Raw genomic sequence first — 27,742 nt, forward strand, 5'->3', positions numbered from 1 at the left:
TTTGGACACAACCGCAAAGGCGGATAAAATAGAGTCTGGAGAAGCGGAATCTGAGGCACAGAGCTTAAGTTCATGTTCACAATATAGAGCAACATCCTCATACAAGTTGTCGCTGTTTACCAGGTTCCACTTTAAACGGCGGTTATTGTTGATCAACTTAAGAGCCCCTGGGTCCTTAATGTTTTTATGGAGCACTGAGGGGCCGCATTGCAATTCAAGGTGCAAAGGATTGTGATCACTATGGATGCTCTCAATGATGTCAAAGTTTAAAACCTGTTGGGACACACAGGCAGAAAGAAGAATATGATCTATAAAAGACCCTGACTCAGATCCTTTGTAGGTTGGGACTTTGAAGGAAAAAGAGTCGTCTTTCATAGAAAGTGCCATGGTCAAGTTCATGGTATCCGTTAGAGTGTTTAGTTTAGTTCCTCGCTGGCAGTGTGTGAAGTGGGGACCTACTCTGAGACCGCAGCCCAAGGATCCCAAGATAGTTGAGAGAGGATTACCGCAAATGTGTGTATTAAAGTCACCAAGAAGGATTTTATCCTGTGGTAGTTTTGAACCAAATTCATTTAGGTAACTTTCAAGTCTAACAAGGTTACAGTCGTTTGAATTTGCGACAGAATTGTAGAAGTTTATTAGAGTTATAGCTTTCTTGCCCCTTCTGAGAGACAGAACCTGCATGTTCCTGTTATCCAGCTGTACTTGGTTGATCTGCATTTTAAGGGACAAACTAATGAATGTTGCCAATCCCCCCTTTGCTCTGCCGCTGGTGGAGGGAGATGCGGGAACAAAGAAACTTTGATAGCCCTCCATAAAGATGTTGTTTTCTATTAGCCATGTTTCTTGGAAGCACAGTATGGTGTAATTTTTGACAAAAGTTTCCCACATCGGGTCAATAATTTTTGAGGCCAAACCTGCGAGATTCCAGGACAGTATCTTAATTGTGTTAGGGGCATGGTGTGCTAAGTTTGATATAGATGTTATAGCAGATGAAGAGCACAGATCTAGGTTGTCCCTTAACACAGAGTTCGTTCTTAGCGCTACAGGTGATACATGAGGTTTACCAGCTGTTGATAAGCAAGAGATACCTGCCTCGTCTACTAGGGAGGACAGAGCATGGCTTGCTTTAGGGCTGTCTAAGTATTTTAAGTTCGTTGTGCACGTGATGTTAGGAGAAATGACCACTAGAGGATTAGAGGTTTTAAGTGGAGTCTTCATATTTCCTACCAGGCAGATTGTTTTGGCAGAGAGTGTAACAGGGATCGGGTCAGATTGCAGTCAATCTACCTCCTCCAGTAGGTCATAGCTGAGGAAAGCATCGTAACGATTGGCTGTAGGGAACCCGTAGTCATTATATTGGGAGGTTGTGTGGTTAAAAGCCCGGTGGTAATCGTGCCCGTGGCGTTCAGCTGTTTCAATTGGTTGATAGTTATGGACTTTGTTTCCCCGTAAATGAGAATATGAATGTTGATCTAGGCCCATTGGCGCATCTGGGCAGGGTGGGGTAAAGGCCCGCCAGGGTTGATTATTCTGCTGTGTCCTGTAAGATCCTTCTTGGGTATAGTGATAATTTATTTTATTCCTATAGGGATCTGAACGGACTGGGTAGAAGTAGCTAAGTCCCATGGTTCGAATCAAGCTTTTTGTCCCTGTGCTTCTCCATCCTGCGATGAATTTCGCCGGTCCTAGATATTTGAAGGTGACCACAATGCAGTCACCCTCTGTCGATTTAAAGCGAGTACCCACCCACTCTACTCTTTTGGCATGATGGATGGTGCCTGTTATATTTGGGGGGAGAGGCCTATGTATGGAAAGCCATTGCATTGCTTTGTTCCTCAATTCCTCCCGTGTTTCTTCCCTGTTAACAGCAAGTTTTGGCACCCCAATCATAACTATAGTATAGGGGTTGGCCTGTGGTGGCAGATTAATATGTGTTAGTGGACATGTTGTAGTAGGTTTGGGGGGCTGTATTCCAATGTCTTTGTGTTGAGTGTTTCCATTGGGAGGGGCCGTACGACTTTTGTCCTCAGATATACCTACGTTGGAGCTAGGTAGGTGACCCTCTGCAGCCCACTCGCTATCATCCTCATCTATATGAGTGTTAGGTGTGTTAAGCATAGGTGTGTTTGGAATCACAGTAGGGATAGGAGCTAATTGAGAATTTGATGCGTGGTCAGTTAAGGGTAATCTCTGAGGTTGTGCGTGGTTTGTCTTTCCTATATTCTTTGATGTGTTGTCTGCTTTTTTCACTGGTATAGAGTTTTTTACATTAAGTGTGGAAGAAGATGGAACAAAAATTGTGGGCATGTTAGTTGTTGTAAGTAATCTGAGGATACTAGAGGATATGTCATTTTGCGCTCTCTCAAATTTACTCAGCGCCCTTTCTATATTGTCGATCTGATGGCGAATGGGTTGTAGTATTGTTTTAATTAGGGCTTCGAACTCTCTCATTGTTGGCAAGATTACGCTACTCTGCTTCTCGATATGTCCTGTTTCCTCATTAACTAGAGAGATACCAGTTTTGGAGTTGGTATGCCCACTTGCATCGTAGACTAGTGGAGAAGTTGATAGAGGCCCACCCCGCTTTGTGACAGGGAGTTTCTCTAGACTGTTCTTCTGCCACATGTCTTTGAGCGATCGCTTGGGTTTAACTAGTATATGGTGGATTTTCCTCTTAGGAAATGTGATTCTGGGCCTTTTTCTCTTGAGTTTTGGAGTGTTGCATTGTTTAGATGGTTGTGTTTCAGTTATAGCAATAGCTAATGGGGCAATCTCCACGGTATGAACTTTCAGTGCTGAAGCAGGATCTTTTTCATGCTGAATGTTATTTGCACTACTAGTTAGAATCATAAGGCTGTTATCCAGAGTATTAGCTAATAGGTCAGTGGAAGAAGAATTAGAGGGTTTTTCTTTGATATGCGATCTTGGTAGTTCTGAAAATGATTGCATGAGAAGGGACTCCTGTGAAGAGACTGAGTCCTCCATGTTTGGGTCTTCTGCACTTGTATGTGAGGACAGATCTGGGAAACATAGATTAGGCGTCAGAGAGAGCCTCCTCTCGGTATTTTGAATGGCATCCGCCACTACGTTGATAGTTTTTTGGAGCATTTTATCTATAGCGGTTATAGTGGGCAAAGGTGTACTCACTGTTTTTAATCTGCTGGTTGATCGAGTGGCCATCGGGGTTTTGCAGGTTTTAGTCATCCTTGACTTGTGTTAACTACCACTTTCCTCTGAGTGTAGCCTAGGTTTAACTTGTGGCTTCCGTGGAGCGAACTTAGGGGGGTGGCCCGCCCCGTCTCCTTCAGTCCCCTGAGGGCCACAGAGGGCCCGCCCTTTGCCCGGGCTTAGCCCGGCGCGGCCCCGCGCGCTCCCGCGACGCGGGGGATGAGGTCCGTTTTTATTTGCCTCCTGGCGCGCTCCGCCTCAACGCGACTTCCGGTCGCGGAGGCCGCTGGGAGTTGTAGTCTTCCCACTCCCCCACTCTGCGGCAGCACTGATGGTGAGAGGCTGCGGCGGGGGGAGGAGACTGGCAGCGGTGGAGCAGCGTCGATGGCGGCAGTGAAGGCGTTTTGGCAAGGGCTCCCAGGTAGGAGTGACAGCGTTTCTCCCTGAGTTGATTGTAGCGGTTTATGCACCCACACCACAGCAGATGAGGTCCGTTTTTATTTGCCTCCTGGCGCGCTCCGCCTCAACGCGACTTCCGGTCGCGGAGGCCGCTGGGAGTTGTAGTCTTCCCACTCCCCCACTCTGCGGCAGCACTGATGGTGAGAGGCTGCGGCGGGGGGAGGAGACTGGCAGCGGTGGAGCAGCGTCGATGGCGGCAGTGAAGGCGTTTTGGCAAGGGCTCCCAGGTAGGAGTGACAGCGTTTCTCCCTGAGTTGATTGTAGCGGTTTATGCACCCACACCACAGCAGATGAGGTCCGTTTTTATTTGCCTCCTGGCGCGCTCCGCCTCAACGCGACTTCCGGTCGCGGAGGCCGCTGGGAGTTGTAGTCTTCCCACTCCCCCACTCTGCGGCAGCACTGATGGTGAGAGGCTGCGGCGGGGGGAGGAGACTGGCAGCGGTGGAGCAGCGTCGATGGCGGCAGTGAAGGCGTTTTGGCAAGGGCTCCCAGGTAGGAGTGACAGCGTTTCTCCCTGAGTTGATTGTAGCGGTTTATGCACCCACACCACAGCAGATGAGGTCCGTTTTTATTTGCCTCCTGGCGCGCTCCGCCTCAACGCGACTTCCGGTCGCGGAGGCCGCTGGGAGTTGTAGTCTTCCCACTCCCCCACTCTGCGGCAGCACTGATGGTGAGAGGCTGCGGCGGGGGGAGGAGACTGGCAGCGGTGGAGCAGCGTCGATGGCGGCAGTGAAGGCGTTTTGGCAAGGGCTCCCAGGTAGGAGTGACAGCGTTTCTCCCTGAGTTGATTGTAGCGGTTTATGCACCCACACCACAGCAGATGAGGTCCGTTTTTATTTGCCTCCTGGCGCGCTCCGCCTCAACGCGACTTCCGGTCGCGGAGGCCGCTGGGAGTTGTAGTCTTCCCACTCCCCCACTCTGCGGCAGCACTGATGGTGAGAGGCTGCGGCGGGGGGAGGAGACTGGCAGCGGTGGAGCAGCGTCGATGGCGGCAGTGAAGGCGTTTTGGCAAGGGCTCCCAGGTAGGAGTGACAGCGTTTCTCCCTGAGTTGATTGTAGCGGTTTATGCACCCACACCACAGCAGATGAGGTCCGTTTTTATTTGCCTCCTGGCGCGCTCCGCCTCAACGCGACTTCCGGTCGCGGAGGCCGCTGGGAGTTGTAGTCTTCCCACTCCCCCACTCTGCGGCAGCACTGATGGTGAGAGGCTGCGGCGGGGGGAGGAGACTGGCAGCGGTGGAGCAGCGTCGATGGCGGCAGTGAAGGCGTTTTGGCAAGGGCTCCCAGGTAGGAGTGACAGCGTTTCTCCCTGAGTTGATTGTAGCGGTTTATGCACCCACACCACAGCAGATGAGGTCCGTTTTTATTTGCCTCCTGGCGCGCTCCGCCTCAACGCGACTTCCGGTCGCGGAGGCCGCTGGGAGTTGTAGTCTTCCCACTCCCCCACTCTGCGGCAGCACTGATGGTGAGAGGCTGCGGCGGGGGGAGGAGACTGGCAGCGGTGGAGCAGCGTCGATGGCGGCAGTGAAGGCGTTTTGGCAAGGGCTCCCAGGTAGGAGTGACAGCGTTTCTCCCTGATTTGATTGTAGCGGTTTATGCACCCCATGCCTGTGATAAAGAGAATGATTAGGACATTTAGGGAAAAAAATTGGAATCTGGGAAACTAGGTGTAATGTGTGTGTGGCAAAGAAGAACCTTTCGTTCTCTTGTGTAATCAGTTTTCCTGCAAACTACTGTTATCACCTTTCTCTCAGAGCCGATATTGGCAGACTATCATGTTCCGTGTAACGTGCACAGCTTCCCCTGGCCACAAGATTGAATGCAGTAGGAGCGGGCTAAGACATGGCAGGCTAAGACATTTTTTACAAAGTCATCATTTTTTTCTCTGTCAGTTTTGTTGAGATTGATGTTATGTATATGTGATGTGATTATTGCAAGTTTTATTTTGTCCTAAGTATTGTGTTTTTTGTCAATGATTCAATGTTTCATATGAGGGTGCTATTTCTCACAAACTGTATTTGCCGCCAAAAATCAACATCGTTCAGATACTGTTTTTATTGGCAACTGCACTTTTTACCAATGTTGCAAACTTTCACATGCATTATTTGTGTTGATGAAATGTTTATATTGAATTTTTAGTGCATCTGTAGATAGTGTTGAGCTCATAGTAACGTAAGTACACCACAAATATTTCCCCCAAAATTAGATCCAAAGCAAAGATTCCCCAGAAAGAAGCTAGGTGTACTTTGTCCACTATAATTACAACACTTACTATGGAGTCACCATTAAGGCACAAGCAAACCAGGTTCCCTACACAGGCTAAAAAACATAAGTTTTGCCAAGAATGGCACAGCAAACAAAGGCACACATATTTCCTTGGCCAAAAGAGGGAACTTTTGACACTAACATAATCAAATAAATGAGAACAGATATACAAACCAAATACAAAGGTCAAAAGAAAGACAGGAGATAGGAATTATTTGAACTATGGGCCATCTACGAGGAGGCCCAGATTGATAATCCTACATCACAGTTAGCAATCAAAGCTTCAGCACCTCCCCCACCATATGCAGGTATAAAAGTGCTCAAGCCCCGCATTAGGATATTCCAATTCACCAGTATTAGGAGCCAGAAGGCCCCCCACCGAACGATGACTGGTTAGACCCAAGCATGAGAAAGCAACAGGCTTGCATGCCCAGACAATTCCAGCGCAATCCAAGTCCAGTGGAAAGGCTCCCATAAGTTTGACCCTCTGTCCTTTGCATCCGACTGATAGAAACCCAGCAGTACGGAGTACAAGCACTCCCACTAGTTCAGGCAAACATACACGAATGACAGGGATCGTTGTGGTATTTCTAGACAGTGATACAGCTAGTGGGGGTGAGGACAGGAGCCCCAGTTCCCTGGGAACCCATAAGGGTGGGCCCTGCTGCATCCAAGCGCATGACAGTTATAGGATGACCCGAGGGAGATAGTAGCAAAATAGGAAGGGGAGATCTTTGCATGCCAGATACGGAAAGGCAAACCCTAACAGGAACTTCTCCTACATGCACCAATGCCTCTAGAAAAAGGCAAGCCAATGAAAGAAAGAGAGTACAGAAAGAAGTTGGGTCAGAACCAGGACATTACTGTGAAATCCCTGAGCTGGGAGTAGGCAGCCTTGGTTAGAACAGCTGTAGCTGCAATGGCACCGAAGACAGCAGCACCGATGGAGGTATGGCCGTAGAGGTTCAGAAAAGATAAAGCATGTAGTATTAGGCTCCGAGGAAGTAGTACGGAGAACTCACAAAGGTGGGACCTGGTTGCAATCCCTCCTCCATTCCCAGAAGTAGATAAGTCATGGGGTCAACAAGAGTTAGCCCTGCATATGGTGGATGACACACAACCCCACACTCACAAGTCCCATGCTGTCAGTGACTCTTCAGTCCGAGGAGGAACCCAGTGTAAGAGTGCTAGTGGATAACACGTCATACAGCTTCTTGATTGACACAGGGGAAACCAAATCATGTCTAAAAGAAGGGATAAGCCCCATATCCAAAGACTATGGACACACAGGGATTCTCGTTCATAGTTGAGGGCCCCCTTCACGGCCTCAGTGTATGGGATGTAACGGATGATCAGATGAATTGCCGAGAGCCACAGAGGTTGTGTTTGCTGATTCAATCAAGGTCAGGGTAGAGCTACGAAATGGGACACTGCTGCTCATGGTGGTACTGACAACAATGCAGGACTTGTCAGCAGTACCATGTTTGTTATATACAAGGGGAGCCCATACAGTAGAACCTGGGGTAGAGTTCCTCTTCCTAGAAGCTCTTCCTAGAGCTTCTAGGAAGAGGAACTCGGACCCCCTGCTTGCCGCACCGACCTGCTAAAAATAATTTCAGGTCGCTCCTTCTACAAAAACGACGAATGCGCTGTCTGAACCCACAATAATTGTTTTCAGATAACCTTCCCTACCATAGCGACGACTGCGCCTTGGCAGTGATACTGATCATGTTTTAACCTTAATTTTCTCTCAAGTATTTTCCCCACATTGAAGTAAACAGCCACTACCTGAATCCCCATTTAATGCCTGGATTCTAACCAATCTTGTGTGAGTCTCTGGTTAAATTCCGTGAAAAGCTGCGGCATCCGCCCGATAGTATTACGCGAATGACCATCCTTGCCCCCCCCACTGGCAAGTTTCAGGAGGCTCAACTGTCCTGATGAAGATCTAAAATAATATAGATCGAAACGCCGTCGACCTACCCAAGGAATTTCACTTGTACCATTGTATATAATTGTTGTGTGTGTTTATCCTTGTTGTGTGTGACAGTTCGTTCACTTTGATCACCTATGTCACGTCCTGCACCGTACTATTCACCTGAGCACCTGAAATACTGTGTATATATATATATATAATTTTGTGTCTTGCTATGAGAAAAGAGTAAAAATAAAAAATTCCATTTTTCCTACTACCAATGCTCCCTAGCGACTTATTAAATACTCGCTAATACCCTTTGTTCTCCTTTAAGGACCACATAAGGCCTACTCCGAACCATTGTTTTATAAAATTGTCAGCAGTACCGCCACAATTATGGGCGGAGGGGCCGGTATGCTGTGGTTCTCATCAATACTGCTGAACCTGTAAGGATAACGTTGCAGGAAGTGGCCATCATACCAGAGTGTGCCAGTACCCACTCTCCAAGGAAGCTGACGAGGGTATAGCGCCCACAATCCAGACACTAATTGAACTGCAGTACACCAATCTTCCCGGTCAATAAGATTAAAGGGGGGCTGGCGCATGGTACAGGACCTATGCCCCTTCAATATGCAGATCTTCCCGATCAAAAAGAGTAAAGGGGAGGGGGGGCCTGGTACAGGACTTACGCTCACTCAATGTCATCATGGTCCTAGAATTCCCTGTAGTGCTCAATCCCTCCATCATCCTAATACACCCACGGACGCCAGCCATTTTTCCGTGATAGACATCAAGAATGCTTTTTTTCAGCAACCTGCTTCAGCCTGATAGTCAGTACCTAACCGTGTTCACATTTTGAGGTGTCCAGCTGCTATTCCGGGCACTACCACAAAGGTATTGTGAGTCCCCCAGTATCTTCAATCGAATACTGAGGAAGGATCTTGCTAACTTCCAGTTAAGCAGCTCGCTGATACCATACGCGGACGTCATTTTGATATGCAGCCAATCTGAAAACCTATGTTGTCAGGACACGATAGCGCTCCTAACTGCACTTGCCAAAAATGGGTACTAAGTAGAGAATGGGAAGATGCAGTATGTGCAGCAAGAGGTTAACTATCTTGGCCAACTTATCTCAGCAGCCGGTTGACGGGTCACATCGGAAAGCGCAGACTCCATCAGTGCTATGCCACCACCGCAAATGAAAAGGGACATGCAAAAGTTTTTAGTATTGTGCAATTACGTCCGGCAATGGGTATTTGACTACAGCACGCTCCCCCCTACTCGAGGCCATGAAAAAGGTGAAAGCTGGCAACGAGAAACTGACATGGAAGCCCGGGATGCATGACACCTTCTGTAAACTCAAAACAGAGCTAATGTGCTCCCATGTTAGGAACTCCTGAAGGAATTCTAATTCAGCCACAGTGACGGGCGGTCATGTCATCAGTCTTGATGCAGAAATATCCCTTGGGGCACAAACCCATTGCGTACTAAAGCGGGCACTTTGTACGTTGTCATCTAGTGAACCCGGCCATCTTCCTAACCCATGAAGTTCACAAGGGGGAGTAGATCAATGGTTGTGCGATGTATACCCCCGATGGGATCAGCCAGGTAGAAGAACAACCCATTGTAGACAGTGATACACTGTTCATTGATTGGTCCTCCATGATAGACAGGGGTGAGACTTACAGGGGACAGCTCTGCGGACAGCACTAAATGAAGCCCTCACCAACAGCATGTGTAAAAAAGATGAACAATTTACTCAGACTCAATCTATGTCACCACCACAGTGCATTCTGGCATAGTGAGGTGGAAAAGGCGAGGCCTCCTGAAATCAGCTGGTACACCCATTATACACAGGAACCTCTAGAGGTATTAGCAGACACACTGACCCTGCCTAAATGCGTGGTCGTGCTGAAATGTGCCGCTCATACTGGGGGGCAAGAACTTTGTGTTACAGTTGAATGCACTAGCAAACCAGTTTGCAAAGAGGGCAGCTTACGATGCATTTGGAGAGCCAGTGCTTCCCTTGCAACAGGCATTAGAGATGAAACGTCCTCATGACAAACCTTACACAGAAACAGCAGGGCGTTTCAGGAAACTGTGATACATGACAAGAAAGAGCGATGGGAAGCCAGGTACTGCACGCAAACCACACAAACTCATACCGACACACACCCACCCACCCACAGGAAAGCAAGTCATGCCTCAGAGCATAGTCCACATAGCTTTGTCCCAATTACACCTACCAGCACACACAGCAAAAGAAAACAATATAGCGGGACTTCAGAACGAATGGTTCATCTCCAACCTTACAGAGACTGTAGCAATGTCTCTCAACGAATGCATCTTTTGTCAATTATGTTCACCCAAACCTACACTCAAGGTCATATCATCAGCAATCCTAAGACCAACTGGGACTCTCAGGGCGTTACACATTGATTTGATTGATCGATGTGCTAACTACAGATACCCGATTGTAGGGGTGTGCTGGTACTGTAAGTGGATCGAAGCTGGCCCTTGAGTGAACTGTGATGCCAAGGCGGCATCTATGTTCCTGGTGAGGGAAGGAATACCCCAATTTGAGGACGGGGGGAGGGCAGGAACCAGACTCTTTCCGGTCAGACAATAGGAAACATTTCGTCAACTCCATGTTCAACCACATCTGTGCCCTGCTAGAAATAACACATAAATTAGCCTCAGTGTAGCACCTCAAATGCAACAGCATTGTTGAGCGATTCAATGGCATTTTGTGTTTATTGCCGGCTTATTGCGACATGCATTATTAATAAATAAAGCTTATCAAACAAAAAAATGCAAAATTTGTGCCAGCTTTAATAAAAAAGTGGCTCAACTGTTTGCCCCTCACCTTATTCGCACTGAGAAACACACCGAGCAGCGATCACCATCCGACATCACACCAGATTGTGACTAGTAGATTGATGGTGACACCCATCCCAAAATCCCAGACCAAATTAGGCTCTGAAGCTAGCTCCTAAGCACTGGGAGACAAATGACATGTATATCTCTCAGAACTAACCAAAACTGCTAAGTTCGCATCCAAACCGGTCAACCACCGGACCACTAAGTGCACCACCGCCATGCTACCATACTAAACACTCCAACCTGGGTAAGAAGTCTACATTTGTAACTTCGTAAGGAAGTGGAAGCAAGTCAAGTTTGAGGAACCCTACTGGTTGGTTTTCGCAACACCAATGGCCCTCAAGGTGGAGGTGAAAAATGAGTGGGTTCATTATGATGATGTATGGCTGAAATCTTCTAGGATAAACCCTGCATGAACTGCAATGAGAGCTTTTTAGTTTGAACTGTTAAACGAGAATTCCCAAACACCAGAGGACCACAGACACCTTCCCTGGATCCATACCAATACCTGCGATGTTCAACAACAAGTTATGTATTATTGCACTTCTATGTAGGGTGCTGCCACACCTATTCACTGCTAAAGAACTGCCTGGCCAAACGGAGTCCGTCCAAAAACTGCATGCGCAAGGTTCAATCCCATGTTACTTACAATTACACCAACCCAAACACTAGCTTCCCAAATGCACTACATACTGCCCTCTTGAACAAAATGTGGTATCAGCACGTGACTGCTGTGGGCAGTTAAACATCAGCCAGGTCGTGTTATATCTGTTCACTAATACCACATGCAGTAGACGCAGACTTTACTTGTCCCAAAAGATAGCCCCATAAAAATCAAAATGTCTTCTCCACTTATACCTATGCAGAATCATGGCCAAACTCCAGTCCAACAAGGTAGGACCCCACAGAATAGTAGTGAATCTGACCATATACGAGACCAACCCAACGACTCTATAATCTTTTCATCAGACCTAGTGATAGCCAAACTGAGCAAGACAGGATGTGCAGAAAGGGCACCCTAGGGGAGAATGCTGTTTGGCCCTGAGACTTTCCAGAGAAGGGATTCTTGGAGGTAGTTAAACCCAAAACTACTCAATGGACTACCACATCCGCTCCTGCCTCCATTTGTCGTCCAAAGGTGGCTCTTAGCGTATCTGGGACAGCCCTCTTTAACAACAAGTGGACCCCCGATATGGAGTTCCTGTGTTGCGCCATCCAGGTCGATGATACAAAGGGAAATGAGTCACACAAGGAAGGGTTAAACAAAAGCATGATCCCCCTATGTCAGGAAATCTGGGATATCAAGGTGAGTGGATACACTTGGCTATAAGGGAAGGAGTAACCCCTAATTGTATGAAAACTTACACTGTATTCTTTGTGTTTCAGAGATAAAGGAACACTTCCACTGGGAATGATTGAGAACTGCTGCACGTTCATGCACATTCCAGATATGCACTGGGGCACTTACACCCGGATGGATATCTACTGGCAGTGCAGCAAGTTTGCTTACACTCCGCTCGTCCCCGGATGGCACAGACTCTGTTCCCTGGTCACCATACACACCCCTGCCCTGGTCACTCCCAGAGAAGAACTATTGGACTTGCTCCAGCACCAGCTAAGGAAGAAAACAACCTTGCTGCATCTGGCTTGTGACAAAAGAAGGGCAGATTATTTTGACTGGGTTTAGTACAAGAATTCCAGAAGACTGCAGACTGTTCACAGACACAAAAGTATCAGCTGGAGGGTTCAGACCCTACTTTACCTTGCAGGCAAAAGCAAATGCCCGCTGGCTCAAAGTAATCAGGTGAGAAATGCTTAAAATGTTGAACAGCACAGAGCTTGGCATTAATTCAATCAAGGAAGAACTGAAAGCAATCTGCCTCATGGTGATACAGCATCGGTATGTGTTAGACTTAATGACCGCGATGGAAGGAGGGGTGTGTGCCTAGATCGGTGCGTCCTGCTGCATGTTTATACCAGGGAACGATATGAATAACAGGACATTGACTTTTGCCATCCAAGCACTGCACCATTTACAAAGAGACATGCGTGAGGATGGAGGTGCCCCTGAGCAAGAGTGGTTCTCAAATTGGTTCTCCTGCATCCCATAGTGGATCTCTTGTTTGTGCACAACATCGTTGACGGTTTTCATTGTGTTATTATTTTTGTGTCGAACAGCGCGGTTGGGGATTTCCTGCTGTAAAAACGCAGTCCTCAATTTGGGTAGAAAGCAAGTAACTAGGAAAATAGTAATTGTCAAAGGCAAATTTAAAGAACAACAGGCCCTCAATAAAAAAAACTTTCATGAAGTATGGGTTAGATAGTGTAGTTGAAAATACAACTAGAGGTGGGAATGTTAATATTGAGAAACAATACATTTGTGTACAAAAACGAAATTGCATCTTTATTAACAAATTCACCTGTTACAAACTACACATCAACCATGACTCAGAAATACGTAGGCAGGCTGTAAGACCCAGGCCTGAGGTCACTGACTGACAGGTCACAGGTGAGGCGGCACAAAGTCGACAGAAAAGAGCATGAACAGGAAATCCCAGATCAATCCCACAGATAGGCGCACTCACACCACAATGGTCGAGGGAGATTGGCCCTAATAATATACACATGGCAGGAGGGGTAAGCGCGCCACCGAAACACCATAAAGTCAGATGCCAAAAAAGCTAGGAACATATAGCCAATCAGCACACAACAAATGCAGTAATCATGTTAATTAAAAGCGCTGGGACACTCTTTTTGAGTAGCCGTGCGCTCTATAAAAACCATTTTAACATAACATAACATAACATGTGTTCCCCATGCCGGGCACTTGGACACGTTATCTACTGTCCGCATTGTGTACACGCAAGGTCGATCTCCACAGGATTCCCTATCAGATACATGAATTTACCACTCCATAGAAAGCAGTTCACATTCCTTACCAAAAAAGGACCGACTGAACTGTTTTCGACATTCAATGAATTGTATAAAGACCCATTTCAGATCGATTGTAAGTTGAGACAGTCCTCCGATCCTATGCCTGTAACTGTTCTGCCAGCCGCACTGTTTAAGTGAACTGTTCCGGTTTTGCCAAACGCCTCGTCTCTTGTTTCTTTCAAGATATTTCATGTTCAAGCAACATTTTACAAATCGTCAAACCAAAAAAAGAGTCTTTCATTTTGTTGATTTCTATTCTATTTGCTCACTTTCTACCTAAAAAAAATAAATTGCAGAAGTATCAACGCAATTCTGCACAAATACAGTTTTCTTTATGCAAACAAACTATGACGGCTGAAGCTGAACCTTGCCAAAGCACGATCCATAGAATGCAATTGTGTAAAATAAAGAAATGAATCTGAGCAAGGACCACACCATGCAATGTACATCGTTGAGTCTGCCTCAGTGAAACCCACTAAAGTAGACTTCTCCAATAAGAACTAGGTATTCACACCCTCTTTGCCAGGAGAAAGGTCTTTAATTTAAATATCTTTTCCAAATATCTCCTTTCCTGATACAACTCAACACAATGTAAAAACTGGGAGCTGGAAGATAAGTGGTTATGAGCTTTATATGGTGCATTTAGTTTATTTCTTCACCAAAATGTGCCTAGCTATAATAGTTGATATCCTGGAGGCCTGGCATTGCCTTGGAGTCCTTAGTCTCAGAAGTCCAGTCTAACCATATTTTCTGTTCGATCTGTGTAAAGCAGCAAAGGTATGGTTCTGCAGGGCGTCTTTCCAATCCTCACATCCCTCACAGGTTCATTCATAATGACTGTCCCTTCCTATGTTTCTGTCAGAGGAGGAGTATACAGCTTTTGGGGAGCAGTAGGCCAATAAGGGCAGGGGTTCTGTTTTTGAGTGCCATGAACTGATATGTAAATCAAATCCTCCCATCCCTCCCGCCTCCCCCTATCCTAATTTATTTGCATTTCCCATTTTATGGGTTGGAGCATCACATATTGGTTTGCTTTGTAATTTTATATATTCCCCACACTTGACCAGGGATGTCAGAGTGCTTTACAATGAAAATGGGAAAATTACAACAGAACGGGAAAGGCAGGAAATATGCAGAGATATAGTGCGACAGGAATTTTCCAGAGCAATTATCAAATGCTGCATTAAGTTAAAAAAATGGGACAAAGGAATGAAACAGAAGGGCGTTATATAGGGAAGTACTGCGGGGAGGAGAAATATTAATCCAGAAGGTGATTTTGGATCAATATTACTTTTAGGTTCTTTTTGATTTATTTGAAGAAGGAATTTATGTGAATCTCAGGAGGGACTGAATTTCAAATATTGGAAACACTTCCAGAGACTGATCAAGAGATGGTTTTGTTTCTTGAATCTGTGGGGTTCATGAAGCATTGATTCAGAGCTACGATGCGATCCTCTGCCCACTGTGAGTGAGTTTATTAGCCAAGCATTTTGTTGTGTGCTATTGTAAAGCTTTATAGGTAATGCAGGGCATTTTGAAGATGCTGCTGGCTTCTATTGGGGGCCCGAGGGGGGGAAGAAGGGATTGAGGGATAAGAACGGAAGCATAATACCATCTATGAAACACAAAAGTAATGCAGAAAAGAAAACCCAAAAAACAGCCTCAAACACCCTTTTGCAGGTAAGGGTAAACTAAAAATCATTGCATGAAGCCACAGATCCATGAGATCAGTTAGCATCTGAGAGGAATTTCAACTTGCCTTATTTACCACCTACAGAAAGGGAGAGTAGAAAGACAATCTAAAATAGACGAAAACGATCTTCTGTATTTTGATATTGTAAAAAAAAAACTGTCAAAAACCAAAAACGGGAGCCCATTAAATAGATCTTACCTCCTTAAAGCTTTCAAAAACGGTCCATTCTTAAATACGATTGCCACAAACTATCTAAAACCGGTATCTTTCTTCAATAGCAGAGTGGGGAAAAAGGTGCCAAAAGTAGCAATTCATTTGAGGTTGGTAAAAAAATCTAACATTAGGTTTCGAGGTGGAAATATACCAGCAAGGCCTGAGGATATTACATCAGGAGGAAATAGTGAGAAGTGTGGATGAGGGATCCTTAACTAATCATGTAACGCTGAGTTTTAACAAATAAATCTACCCCTAGTGGGTGGCGCCATGGAAGGTTCAAAGGAGGACTGTGGGCTATTGGAAATTTGAAAGTAGTAAGACTTGGTTAGATCATGACAACAGATTATCCTGTTTAAGCCAATATCAGGAAGAGGATTATTCCGCACTAAGCAACATCAATTGGGAATAGTGAACACCAGATAACATTGGGATCCACTACAGGATTTTTCATGCTTTAAGGAGATTATCTGATACAGAAAGCTTAAATGAAGCGCAGACTGAAAATGTAATAATCAACAGAGAGGTGGGTGGCCAAAATAGCAAAAAGGGTAACTCAAGTATGTGCTAATAAATATGTATACAAATACTGCACAAATTTAATGAATAATTGCGATCAATGTATATGTTGATACTGATAGTATTCAATCTAGCAAGGAGCAGGTCTCATGGTTCAGGCAGAATTCCTGCAACTTATGTGCGCTTTATAAATACTCTCTAGTTTAAATTATGGGAGACCTCAATATGCGCTTAAATGTATCTCAGGTGGACAGAGATCAGGCAGACATGCAGGTGGCATCTAATAAACTTCCAGCCATTTCCCCCAAATGAGTTTGGCAGAGGAGTGCACGTGCGATGCAGCTGTGCTTAGCTATTGGTGGGTTTATTATTCTTATTTTTATTTAAACAAATTTTGTCACAGAACAAATGTGACTCATTTACCATCAAGTACAGCATGACAATCAATGTGTAGGCAGGTCAGTGTGCTGAAAATAAGATCTCTCGGGCCCCCATGGCCATTTCACAGGCCATCATTCACTAAATTGGGGGCATCAGCGACTCTGCCTCCGTGGTTATTTAAGCTGTCATTCTGCCCACCGGACCTCCCAGGCCATTAGAGACCTCCCTCCTGCCACTCCGACACCCCCCTCAGGAGTGGAATCGAGGCTCCTGTCCGTTTCATAAATTTGGGACTCCTCTTGCCCAGGGGACTTACTCTCAGATCCTAGCGAAGGTGGCAGATCCATATTATCCGCCCCCGCATCACCCCTTTACTATCAAGTACATCCTGCAGCATACTTTTACATCCCCAACAATTATCGCCCAGTCACTCGTCTATGTGGACTTCTTTCATCCATCTCAACTATGCTCAAGACCATTCCTCTAAGTCCTTGACCCATGTCTGAGGGGTGGGCCCATGGGCAGATAGCCAGTGAATAGCCAACCCTCCGTTTGGCCAGCAGTAGCCCTTATTGGACAAAAGGAGTAATTGCTTACCTGTAATCCTAGTTCTCTACCAGGGGAATCCTCATTAAAGTCATAAACACTGAATATTCCTGCCCACGTACGAGAAACCCTGGAGCACATATTAAAATATGTGAACTAAGTGTCTTAGCCCATACAGGGCTTAATTATTTAGTTATTTCTTGAAATTGTGTTTTCATGATTGACATAATACATGACTTGTGAATATGGCAGTTTAATAATTCACGATTGAAATCATGGTTTATTAAGGTATTAAGTATTACGTACACCACTCTAAAATGGCCGCCAAAGTCGTAATGAAGATTTTGTCTGTCTTTCATGTCAATGCATTCACATGGGAAAAAAATGTGTAATCAATTTTGAAATGCAAGCTTAAATGGCGGCAACGCTTGTTGCACAGGTTGACACAGAGGAAAAAGGCACGTCTGCCGAAACGCGTCCTGTTGTATGTGCAATAAAATACTTTTGAAAGTTCCACGAGAGTGCGGCCGCTTCCTTCCCTGGCTGGGGAGGGGGTTCTTCGGAGCTGAATTTGTTACGCGGCGCCACCGCCGCGTCTTTGGACCGCACCCACTCCTGAGTGCTCGTAACCTCGGCTGAGGTGGAAAATTGGAGCTTGGTTTTTGCCGTCGGAGCACCGCTAAAAAAAAACCGAACAATTCAGCGCTACGGAATATCGAGGCTTCAACTAGGCGGGTGAGTTTTCATTGCGCCAGCCCGTTATCCGTTAAAGACTGTTACATACACTGACGCTGTGACGCTGTAAAACTTGTTCGAAGAATAATAATTAGCCGGAGTGAGTGGTTTTGAAGCAATCTGATATTCGTTTGCACACAATTGCACTTTCAACCAGTGCCCAAGCGCTTGCCCACATCTGAGAGTGACATGTTTTCTGACACTGCGAGAAACGCTGAGGCTGACGACGTGTTCAAATGCAGCTCCATGCAACGCTCCGACTCGGCTATTGACAAAGAGACTCCCAGTTCATTACAGGCATTGTTCATTAAACTCGAAAGATTAATGGAACGTGAGGTGCGGAAATGGTGGGAAGCGACCTCACTGCAACGCTATCTTGAGGTCAAGAGAGTACCACGCGGATTACGCATTTACACAATTCCTTCTTATGAGAATCCGGATCCAGCGCTTCTTGAAGAGTGGTCAGAATACACCGCAGAATCAAGCGCAGGGATGTTAAAGATTCTAGTCAAATTTGCCTGGAGTGACCGGGAAAAATGTTTGCAAGAAATAGCGGATATTGAATCACTAATTGACGCTAATACTGAAATGGTTGATAGAGATGGCATAAGGGAGAAAATGAAAACCCGACTGATTGCCTATCAAGAAAAGATCAAATTAAGAAAACACACCAAATTCATACGGGACGCTAATGACTATGAACAGGGCAAAATTCTTACATTTGCCCGTAAATTTGATGCCCCACGCACGGCCTTGAGAGGAGGTGGTCTAAAAAATGCACAAGCTAAAGATACATCTGAATCAGCTGCAAGTACGGATGCAGAACAATCAGGAGAGGAAACCGCTGGTACAACCACATACCCTTTGAGTGGTAGAGGGCGTTTTTTAGAGGAGTTCCAGCTGATGCGCAACTCTCGACAACGAGGGGGGAGAGGCAGATCACAAGCCCCACAAAATCGACAAAGCCGAGCAACAGGAAGACAAGAAGGGGCGGCAGATACAGGCAGGCAATTAGGAATGGCTACTCAAACACGAAGCCAGAAAAATCTAAGGAAATAATACAATCTGAAGATCTCTCGATCATTAATTTGACGCAATACAAGCTAACTCAAGATCAAATCAGCATATTGAAAAAAGGAATGACATTTTGCCCAACAAAGAAATTAGAGTATACCCAATCTCGCATTGATCTGTATCTTTTCTCGCGAAAATTGAAATTACAGAAATTTTTCAAATTGAGATCTCAAACTCGTCCTCCCTTGGCTGAAATAACAGGTGTACAAATGGAATCTTCCGCATTGACTGGCACTGATCTCAGTGCCATGCAACTTATTTCAAGCCAAGCTGTAACAGACTCTCAAGACCCTGACTCGAATGTGACTGAAGCAATAAAATTTGGCATCAAACAAAAACCGTCACCAACTAATTTCAAACCAAAATCAACATTTATACCAGCGTCAACTTTTGACACCATTGACGTATTCGAACAGGCAGTCAATCAAGATCTCTTAAAGATGAGAACAACCACAGTTTCTAACCAGAAATATAACCTAACCAGAGGAGAACAAAAAGCCTTAAAAGAACTACAGGAAAATCCCAAGTTGATATTGAAACCATCTGATAAAGGCGGTAATGTGGTTGTGATGACAAGAGAATGCTACACACAGGAGGCGATACGCCAATTGTCTGATACTAACTTATAAAAAAATCAGCAAGGATGATTACATCAAAAGTATTGATCAATACCATAATTTGCTGATGAAATGGGCAGGTAGAGGGATGATAAATGACAAGGAACATAAATTTTTGTCCTGTCCGTGTCCGGTGACATCGACATTCTACCACTTACCAAAAGTCCACAAAGACATCAAACGGCCGCCTGGCAGACCTATCGTCTCCTCTATTGACTGTCTAACAGATCGCATGTCCCAATATATTGACTTTTTTCTTACAGACTTTGTCAAAACACTGCCCTCATACATTCAAGACTCTACTGATTTTATCAAGAGTATCATGGACATACCTTGGGAAACTGACATGTGGATGATCACATTAGATATAACCAGCTTATATACGGTTATTGATCACAAAAAGGGCTTACAGGCTGTGCGGTATTTTCTTAAAGGAAGATCGTTAGAATACTCTGAACATAATGAAATGTTGTTGGAATTTGCTGAATTTGTCCTTTGCAATAACATTTTTCTTTTTGACAAGCAACATTACCGACAAATAAGGGGGACCGCGATGGGCACCTGCTTCGCCCCCAGCTACGCGAATTTATTCGTGGGCTGGTGGGAGAAGCAGGTGGCCTGGGCGGAGCCCTTTACCGAACATGTAAATTGTACTGTAGCCTGGCATCGATATATCGATGATTTGTTCATCCTATGGAAGGGTCCCAAACTTCAAGCAGAATCATACCATGACTCACTTAATAACAATTCATTGAACCTCCACTTCAGTGGACATATGAGCCAAACCACTGTATCCTTTCTGGACCTTCAAGTCTTTATCAAAGACGATAGAATTTGCACTAAGCTGTTTAGAAAATCCACAGCTGGTAACTCTACACTTGAGGCAAGTAGTAGTCATCAGACATCTTTGATAAAAAGTATCCCATATGGGGAGTTACTTCGCATCAAAAGGAATTGTTCTGACGATAAAGACTTTGAACAATCAGCAAAAGATGCCATTGATCGCTTTAAGGCCAGAGGATACAAAAGTGGTTTATTAAATCAGACCTTGGAAAGAGTAAAGAAAATCAAACGTAGTAGCCTGTTTAAAGAACGTAGACAATCTACAACAAAAGACACAGAATTTAGTAGATTTATAACTACATTTTCTGGAGAAGCAGGGGGATTCAGACAGATACTTAACCGGAACTGGCATATCCTTAAGTCAGATCTTTTGATCGGAAAAGATTTGCCAGCGCAACCACAAATAACTTTCCGGCGAAGTAGATCGTTGAAAGATCATCTAGTTAAAAGTCATTACCAAGCTGTTCCCTTTGTTCCACGATTAGACACTATGACAGGCTTCTTTCCATGCTCTAAGTGCAAGGCTTGTAAGAATAGCACTAAGGTTCAAACATTTCAATTGCCAGGCACAAGAGTGACAAAAAAGATACAATTCTTCTTAACCTGCACTACACCTTTTTGTGTTTACTGCTTAATTTGCCCTTGCCTGAAAATTTATGTTGGCAGTACCAAACACCCTGCCAAAAAAAGAATTTTAGAGCATGCCCGTGCCATTGAGAATAGAGATCCCACTTATCCAGTGGCCAGGCATTTTTCTGAAGTCCACAATAGTGATCGAACACTATTGAAATTCTACTGCATAGATCATATTCCATTGAGTGACCGAGGTGGTGATAGATTGCAGAAATTACGCAGGTTGGAATCAAGGTACATTATCGATTTACATACTGTCATCCCATTTGGTCTTAATTCTGAAGAATAACTTTCTATACATCTAGGATAATAACACTCTTTTTTCCTAGATGCTCCTGATGACACAGATGTATAAAATTGTTTCTGCTGATATCAATGTAAATAGTTCCATGATCCTGATATTTAGGAGTGTTGCACAATCTGAATATGAATGATTTAGAGAATTATTAATTCTTTGGGCTGTTTCAATGAACTAGTCACATCGTCACTATGCCCACACAGGGCTCAATTTTGTGAACTAAGTGTCTTTGCCCATAAAGGGCTTAATTATTTAGTTATTTCTTGAAATTTTGTTTTCATGATTGACATAATACATGACTTACACAGGTTGACACAGAGGAATGTCAATGCCGAAACGCGTCCTGTTGTTTGTGCAATAAAATACTTTTGAAAGTTCCACGAGAGTGCGGCCGCTTCCTTCCCTGGCTAGGGAGGGGGTTCTTCGGAGCTGAATATATGATTTCCAGAGTGCGGCCATTTGAAGAATTGTTTTTGAATTTAATACGAGGCATAGTCTGGCCTCGAGACCGGCACCCGCTGTAAAGAGCGCACCAGCTTCAGACTGTTTGTTTTAAAATCAGGAATGTACGTAGTACTTTTAGAGACATATAAATATATATACATAGATGTATACAGTCTATAGTAAAGGCTAAAAATGCTCAACTTACATTGAGTTTTTCATTTAATAAACATCTCACCAGTCTCAACCTTTCAGTGAATCTGAAAAAGAGAGCATAAATTGTAAATACACCATTTATTAAAGAGAAAACAGCAAGGGAATAAAAAGGCATTGTTAGCCAATAGGCTGCATTTAAAGCATAACATGTAAATATTACCAATGTACCTTTACGCCTCCAGGACCTCCTGTATCCCATCATGACTCAAAATTGACAGTTGGATCAGGTTTTTTTGTGGTTACATGAAGGAAACAGACCCTAGTATATAAGCTGCTGCTTCTGAAATTCACCCAGAGAGGAGGGATGGTTGCTTATGACTGACAAGAATTCCCCTGGAAGAGAACAAGGATTGCAAGTAAGCAGTTTATCCTTCTCTTCCAAAGGATCCTTATCAATTGTAATAAGCACTGAATAGAATAGCAAGCAGATCCCACACACCTGCAGATGAATCAAGAATGTACAAAAGCAGATGCAACAATTATCGAAATGTATTCCTTAAAGAGGCCTGCCCTACTTGAGTGTCTGTCTGAGTCTAGACAGTAATGCGTGGTGAAAGTATGCACTGATTTTCAAGTAGCAGCGTTGCATATTCCGGAGACGGGGACATTTCTTTGTAAAACAGCTGTTAACGCTTTGCCCCTTGTAGAATGGGCTTTAGGTCTCAAAGGTAAGTGTTTGTTGGCTAATTAGTAGAAGAATACCATATGTAAAAAAGTCATTTATTTGGGTTTTTTTTATAACCATAAAGTGCAGTATATAAAATATTCTTCTTCGTCCCTTTATAAAATATTCTATTTACAAAAGTAAAAAAATATTTGTCTATTCCATAAAATAATTTACATTTGCATCTGCAGTGTTTTACATAAATATTAAGCATTCATTTCTGGCAAATTCATTCCATTAAAGTTTGTAAAAAAACTGACCCAGTGTGTGGCCCGTTAACTATTGTAGATCTTATTTTCGGAGGAGGTAACTTATTTGTAAGAAACAGGTTTCCCCATGGCAAATCAATATGTTGGATGTACCCTTCAACCAGCGGATTACAGCTTGGCTACATGTGCGGATGTTTAGTTCATTAAAAATTAGTCTGAGTGCCCTTGAGTGTCCTTGACTGTAGGGCATAGACACATCAAAAGACTTATGGATTCGTTGCAGTATCCGCATAAACGGCAGTTTGTGTTTTGGTTTTTGCCTTTCCATGTTGGTAGCAAATCCTTCGAATTGTGAGCTCTTAATCGGTACAGAATAAAACTCCTTTTTATCGCTAGGTGGAAGTGCGCTGATATGTAGCTTTGTGGTACAAAAGGGGGTGGTGATGGACGGAGCATCTGAATCAATCAAACACTCACACCCATTCAAAAGATCTGGGTTTAATCCATCACCGTTCTTTAGCCCACTCTGCCACCCCAGTTCAGACATGGCTATATGCAAATCAGTCTGACCCTGTGCCTCATGGGAACAGTCCAGCATGAACTGACAAGCCATGTCTTCCCTGGACCGGAAACAAGCTTCCGAGGACCGGTTTCTGGCATTCCAGCCGTCTTCAGCCCGGCTTGCTTGAATCCAGTGGCAAAGTGAGCAAGGGACTCACGTCTGAGCATACCCTGCCGCACTTATGGCGGCCAAAAGCGGTGCAAAAGGGGGTGGTGATGGACGGAGCATCTGAATCAATCAAACACTCACACCCAGTCAAAAGATCTGGGTTTAATCCATCACCGTTCTTTAGACCACTCTGCCACCTCAGTTCAGACATGGCTATATGCAAATCAGTCTGACCCTGTGCCTCATGGGAACAGTCCAGCCCGAACTGCCAAGCCATGTCTTCCCTGGACCGGAAACAAGCTTCCGAGGACCGGTTTCTGGCATTCCAGCCGTCTTCAGCCCAGCTTGCTTGAATCCAGTGGCAAAGTGAGCAAGGGACTCACATCTGAGAATACCCTGCCACACTTATGGCGGCCAAAAGCGGTACAAAAGGGGGTGGTGATGGATGGAGCATCTGAATCAATCAAACACTCACACCCAGTCAAAAGATCTGGGTTTAATCCATCACCCTTCTTTAGCCCACTCTGCCACCCCAGTTCAGACATGGCTATATGCAAATTAGTCTGACCCTGTGCCTCATGGGAACAGTCCAGCCCGAACTGCCAAGCCATGTCTTCCCTGGACCGGAAACAAGCTTCCGAGGACCGGTTTCTGGCATTCCAGCCGTCTTCAGCCCAGCTTGCTTGAATCCAGTGGCAAAGTGAGCAAGGGACTTACGTCTGAGAATACCCTGCCACACTTATGGCGGCCAAAACCGGTACAAAAGGGGGTGGTGATGGACGGAGCATCTGAATCAATCAAACACTCACACCCAGTCAAAAGATCTGGGTTTAATCCATCACCGTTCTTTAGCCCACTCTGCCACCCCAGTTCAGACATGGCTATATGCAAATCAGTCTGACCCTGTGCCTCATGGGAACAGTCCAGCCCAAACTGCCAAGCCATGTCTTCCCTGGACCGGAAACAAGCTTCTGAGGACCGGTTTCTGGCATTCCAGCCGTCTTCAGCCCGGCTTGCTTGAATCCAGTGGCAAAGTGAGCAAGGGACTCACGTCTGAGCATACCCTGCTTTGTGGCCTCAAGTGTGAGTAGGAGTTTATTACTGTCCATGCATCTCCCAGGAATTTTTTATCTTCCACTAGGGACTTTTTCTTTACTGTAGCGATACATGTCCTTGCAAATGTTACCTTGTCCGCCTTGCTAAACCATGCCTCTTGAATACCTAGTTCCTCTAAGGCTTTTGCCAGATGTTCTCCCATGAGTTGGATTGTTTTTGTTCCACCCGAGCCTTGATTTCTGCCCAGCATATGTTATTTAGTGTTCCAGGTTACTTATATGGGCCTGTCACTTCAACTTGTTCGCCCTTTACGTGCCATTTAGATTTACTGAACTGAGTGTCTACTAGGCGCACCACCTTGGTTTTCTTCCTGTTCAGCTCCAAAACTTGGGGCTCGAAGTAGTTTGTCAAGTCGTTTATGGCTCCTTGCAAACCGTCTGCGTATTGGAGGTATGAGATTTACTCGTTTGCCAGGTTGGGAGGATGGCTCTTAGTTTTTGTCAGGTAGCTGTTTATGTCTGCAAGGTACAAGTTAAATAACAACAGTGCCAGCATGCAGCCTTGTTTCAGGCCATGATTGGTATTTATCTTGGCTGAGACTCTGCTGCCATCTCCGAATTTCACCCGAGCCTAGGCGTTGCAATATAGAGCTGTGATGGCGTTGAGTAATTTTTTTAGTAGCCCCCATGCTTTCAGTTTTCCCCAGAGTCTGTCTCGTGGAACTCAGTCCAACACTGACTTTAGATCAATAAAACGTGAACAACCAACATTTTATGGCTTTTTCTGATAAAATAGCCAGGTCTGCCAGGTTTGTTGTTATTCCCATGCCAGGCCTGAATCCTGTTTGAAATATTGGAATTACGCATTTCTCCTCCAATCGTGCTTGGAGGTGTACTAGGATGCATATAGTTTTGCCCCTACATCAATCTAGGCTATCCGCCTATAATTCTCTGGCTGGGTGCGGCTTCCGTGTTTGTATATTGGGTGATATATGTTCCCTTTCCAGTAAGTTAGTATCTTGTTCTGACTGTAAATGTGATTGAAAAGGGGAGTGGAATAGTCTGCCCAGTAGGCTGGTGCTTGCTTGAATCGTGCATTTGGGAAGCCATTCGGTCTGGCTGCTCCTTCAGCCTTTAGTTTTTTAATAATTCCTTTTATTTGTTTTGCGTCAGTTAGTGCAATGTGTCAGTAGGTACTTAGGTCAAATGAATCTCCTTCCAGATCCATGCTCTCCTGTAATTGAAGGCTGAAAGTTGTTGCACTATTCCTTCTTGAACAACTTCCTATTCCTCAGTCTTCTTTGCGTTCTTGTTGTATTGGTGCTTGGTATTCATTTTGTGGACATGTTTCCATATTCCTCCACTTATTCCTGCGTTTTGGTACCGTCTCATTCCTTTTGTTAGGTTGTTTATTATAACCCAAAATTCCCTGCTGTTTGGCAATTTACTTGCCCATAGTAGTTTTCCCCAAAGGTCTTCTTTGTGCGTCTTTTATGCCTCCCTACATTATTTCCTATATTTCTTCCTCATTGTTGTAATTTTACTCTTGTCCGTTATTATGCCTTTTCTTGCTGCCGCGGCCGGAGTTCTCACCTCTCTTGCAATTTTCCGTTTCTTGTTGCACAGCTGTGTATTGTACCATGGTTCGTTCCTTGTTCCTAAATTCCTCTGGATTACTGGTTTTGCTGGGAACTTTTTAGTAGGGTATTTCCTAAATTCACCCATTTATTTACTATATCTCTCTCACTCAGAGTCCCTATCTTGTTTTCATATTGATATACAGCATCCATGATTTGTTTTATATTAGTTCTGCACCACTTTAGTTTTCTTAGATTATAACTTACTGGAATGTCTGTTAAGTCCTGTGTGTTACTTTTCTGGTGCAGTTCGATGTTTATATTCAGCTCCTGTGGGAGGTGGTCGCTTTCTGGGCGGGGGCAGATTTGAAAGGTGTTGACCATGTGAAGACACTCCTTACTAACGAAGGTATAGACTAGGGTTGATTGCCTTTTACCGCTTAACAACATAATGGCTGCTGGTCTGTCACCCTTTGTGTTTCCATTCAGAATTGTCAGGCCTAATGCTTCCAGCTTTTGTTTTAAATTCAGGGCATCAGGCTCGCTTTGACTCTTCCTCGTGTTTCGGTTACTCCTTACAAAGTTGGTGTTGTGGTGAAATTATCATTTTGCTATGTTGATGGGTAGTTTGCAGCACCTTTATCAAGTTCACCAGACAGTTTGATTCTTATCCGGATGAATGTATACGTTTATGATTATTAACTGCCAGGTCCTTGTAAGTGTGGGGCATTTACAACTGAGTTTCAAAATTTGTAGCCAATTTTCGCCCGTGTCTCGTTCTTCTGAGTTCTAGTCGAATTTTACGGTGGCGTATATTGACAAGCTCCCCCTAGGACAACGAAGGTTGGAAAATCTTACTGCCACTACACATTGTTCTTTGCAACCTACTATGGGTCCTGGGGTTAGGTTATGTTTCTTGAAGCAATACTAAATCGAAACTCTTTAAAAAAGGTCAGAGTTTCATTATCTTTAAACATTTCTCCAAATCCATGGACGTTCCATGAACAGATCTTAACGTGGTCCTCTGTATGTGCACTGAGTTGGGCCCCTGGTGTTTCGTCTATTTGGTGCCCAAGCCATTCATCAGGTCCGCTGTTGATTCATGACCCTGGTCACCCAAGTCTAGTCCTGGTTGTCTTCGATCTGTTGTTTAGGTCATTATAGGATTTGCCTGGATTCTTTCTGGCCTTGCACCGGGTTTTTCTGTTCTTTGGGTGAAACATTTCTAGCTCCCCTCAGAAATGACTTTAGACACTTTTCTATGTCTAGGTCTGCTTTTGATGGCTCTATTTTTTGTAGTAGAGGATAGGGTATTTAGGGCACCCATGGTGCTCTAAAGTTATTCCCCAGACTTCAAAGGCGATCTAGCTGCACAAATCTGGTCCACTGTTTTGTTGGAATTTCAGGTAGTTAATGTTGCTTCTATTTCAGGCCTTTTTTCCGTTGGCTGAATTCTACTAGTTGGAGGTTTGTAGAAGTTATGCACCTTAGTTCCGGAATCTCTTTAAACAGACTTACCAGATTGCCTCTATTTAGTGTATCCTGACTCCCCTTTGTTGAATATTCTGGCGTGAATATGAGTTTTGATTTATTGTCATCTGTGAAATTTACGTGATTTTTTCCCCTGGTTAACGCCCCTTTGGATCTCGGAATTTTCTTGAGTGACTTGTCTTGTTTCGCCAATGTGGTCTTGAATAGCCCGAATCTGGGTTAAGCTGTTTGATTTTCCAACTT

The 27,742-nt window shown here is 44.6% G+C and overlaps 1 protein-coding gene across 3 annotated transcripts in view; it reads right to left on the bottom strand.

The window, feature by feature from the left end:
- Nucleotides 1-27,742, bottom strand: part of AKAP10 (A-kinase anchoring protein 10) — a 522,318-nt gene that overhangs the window by 21,355 nt on the left and 473,221 nt on the right. For 2 of the 3 annotated variants that reach the window (XM_078679919.1, XM_078679921.1), the window contains one exon: nucleotides 21,826-21,877. The exons of the other annotated variant lie outside the window; for it this stretch is intronic. In XM_078679919.1, coding sequence (XP_078536045.1) covers nucleotides 21,869-21,877 — 9 coding nt within the window. In that variant the 3' untranslated portion in view covers nucleotides 21,826-21,868. The remainder of the gene's footprint in view (nucleotides 1-21,825; nucleotides 21,878-27,742) is intronic. 3 annotated transcript variants of the gene reach the window in all.

This window comes from Lissotriton helveticus, chromosome 3_1 (assembly GCF_964261635.1).
Source record: "Lissotriton helveticus chromosome 3_1, aLisHel1.1, whole genome shotgun sequence".
Lineage (NCBI taxonomy): Eukaryota > Metazoa > Chordata > Amphibia > Caudata > Salamandridae > Lissotriton > Lissotriton helveticus.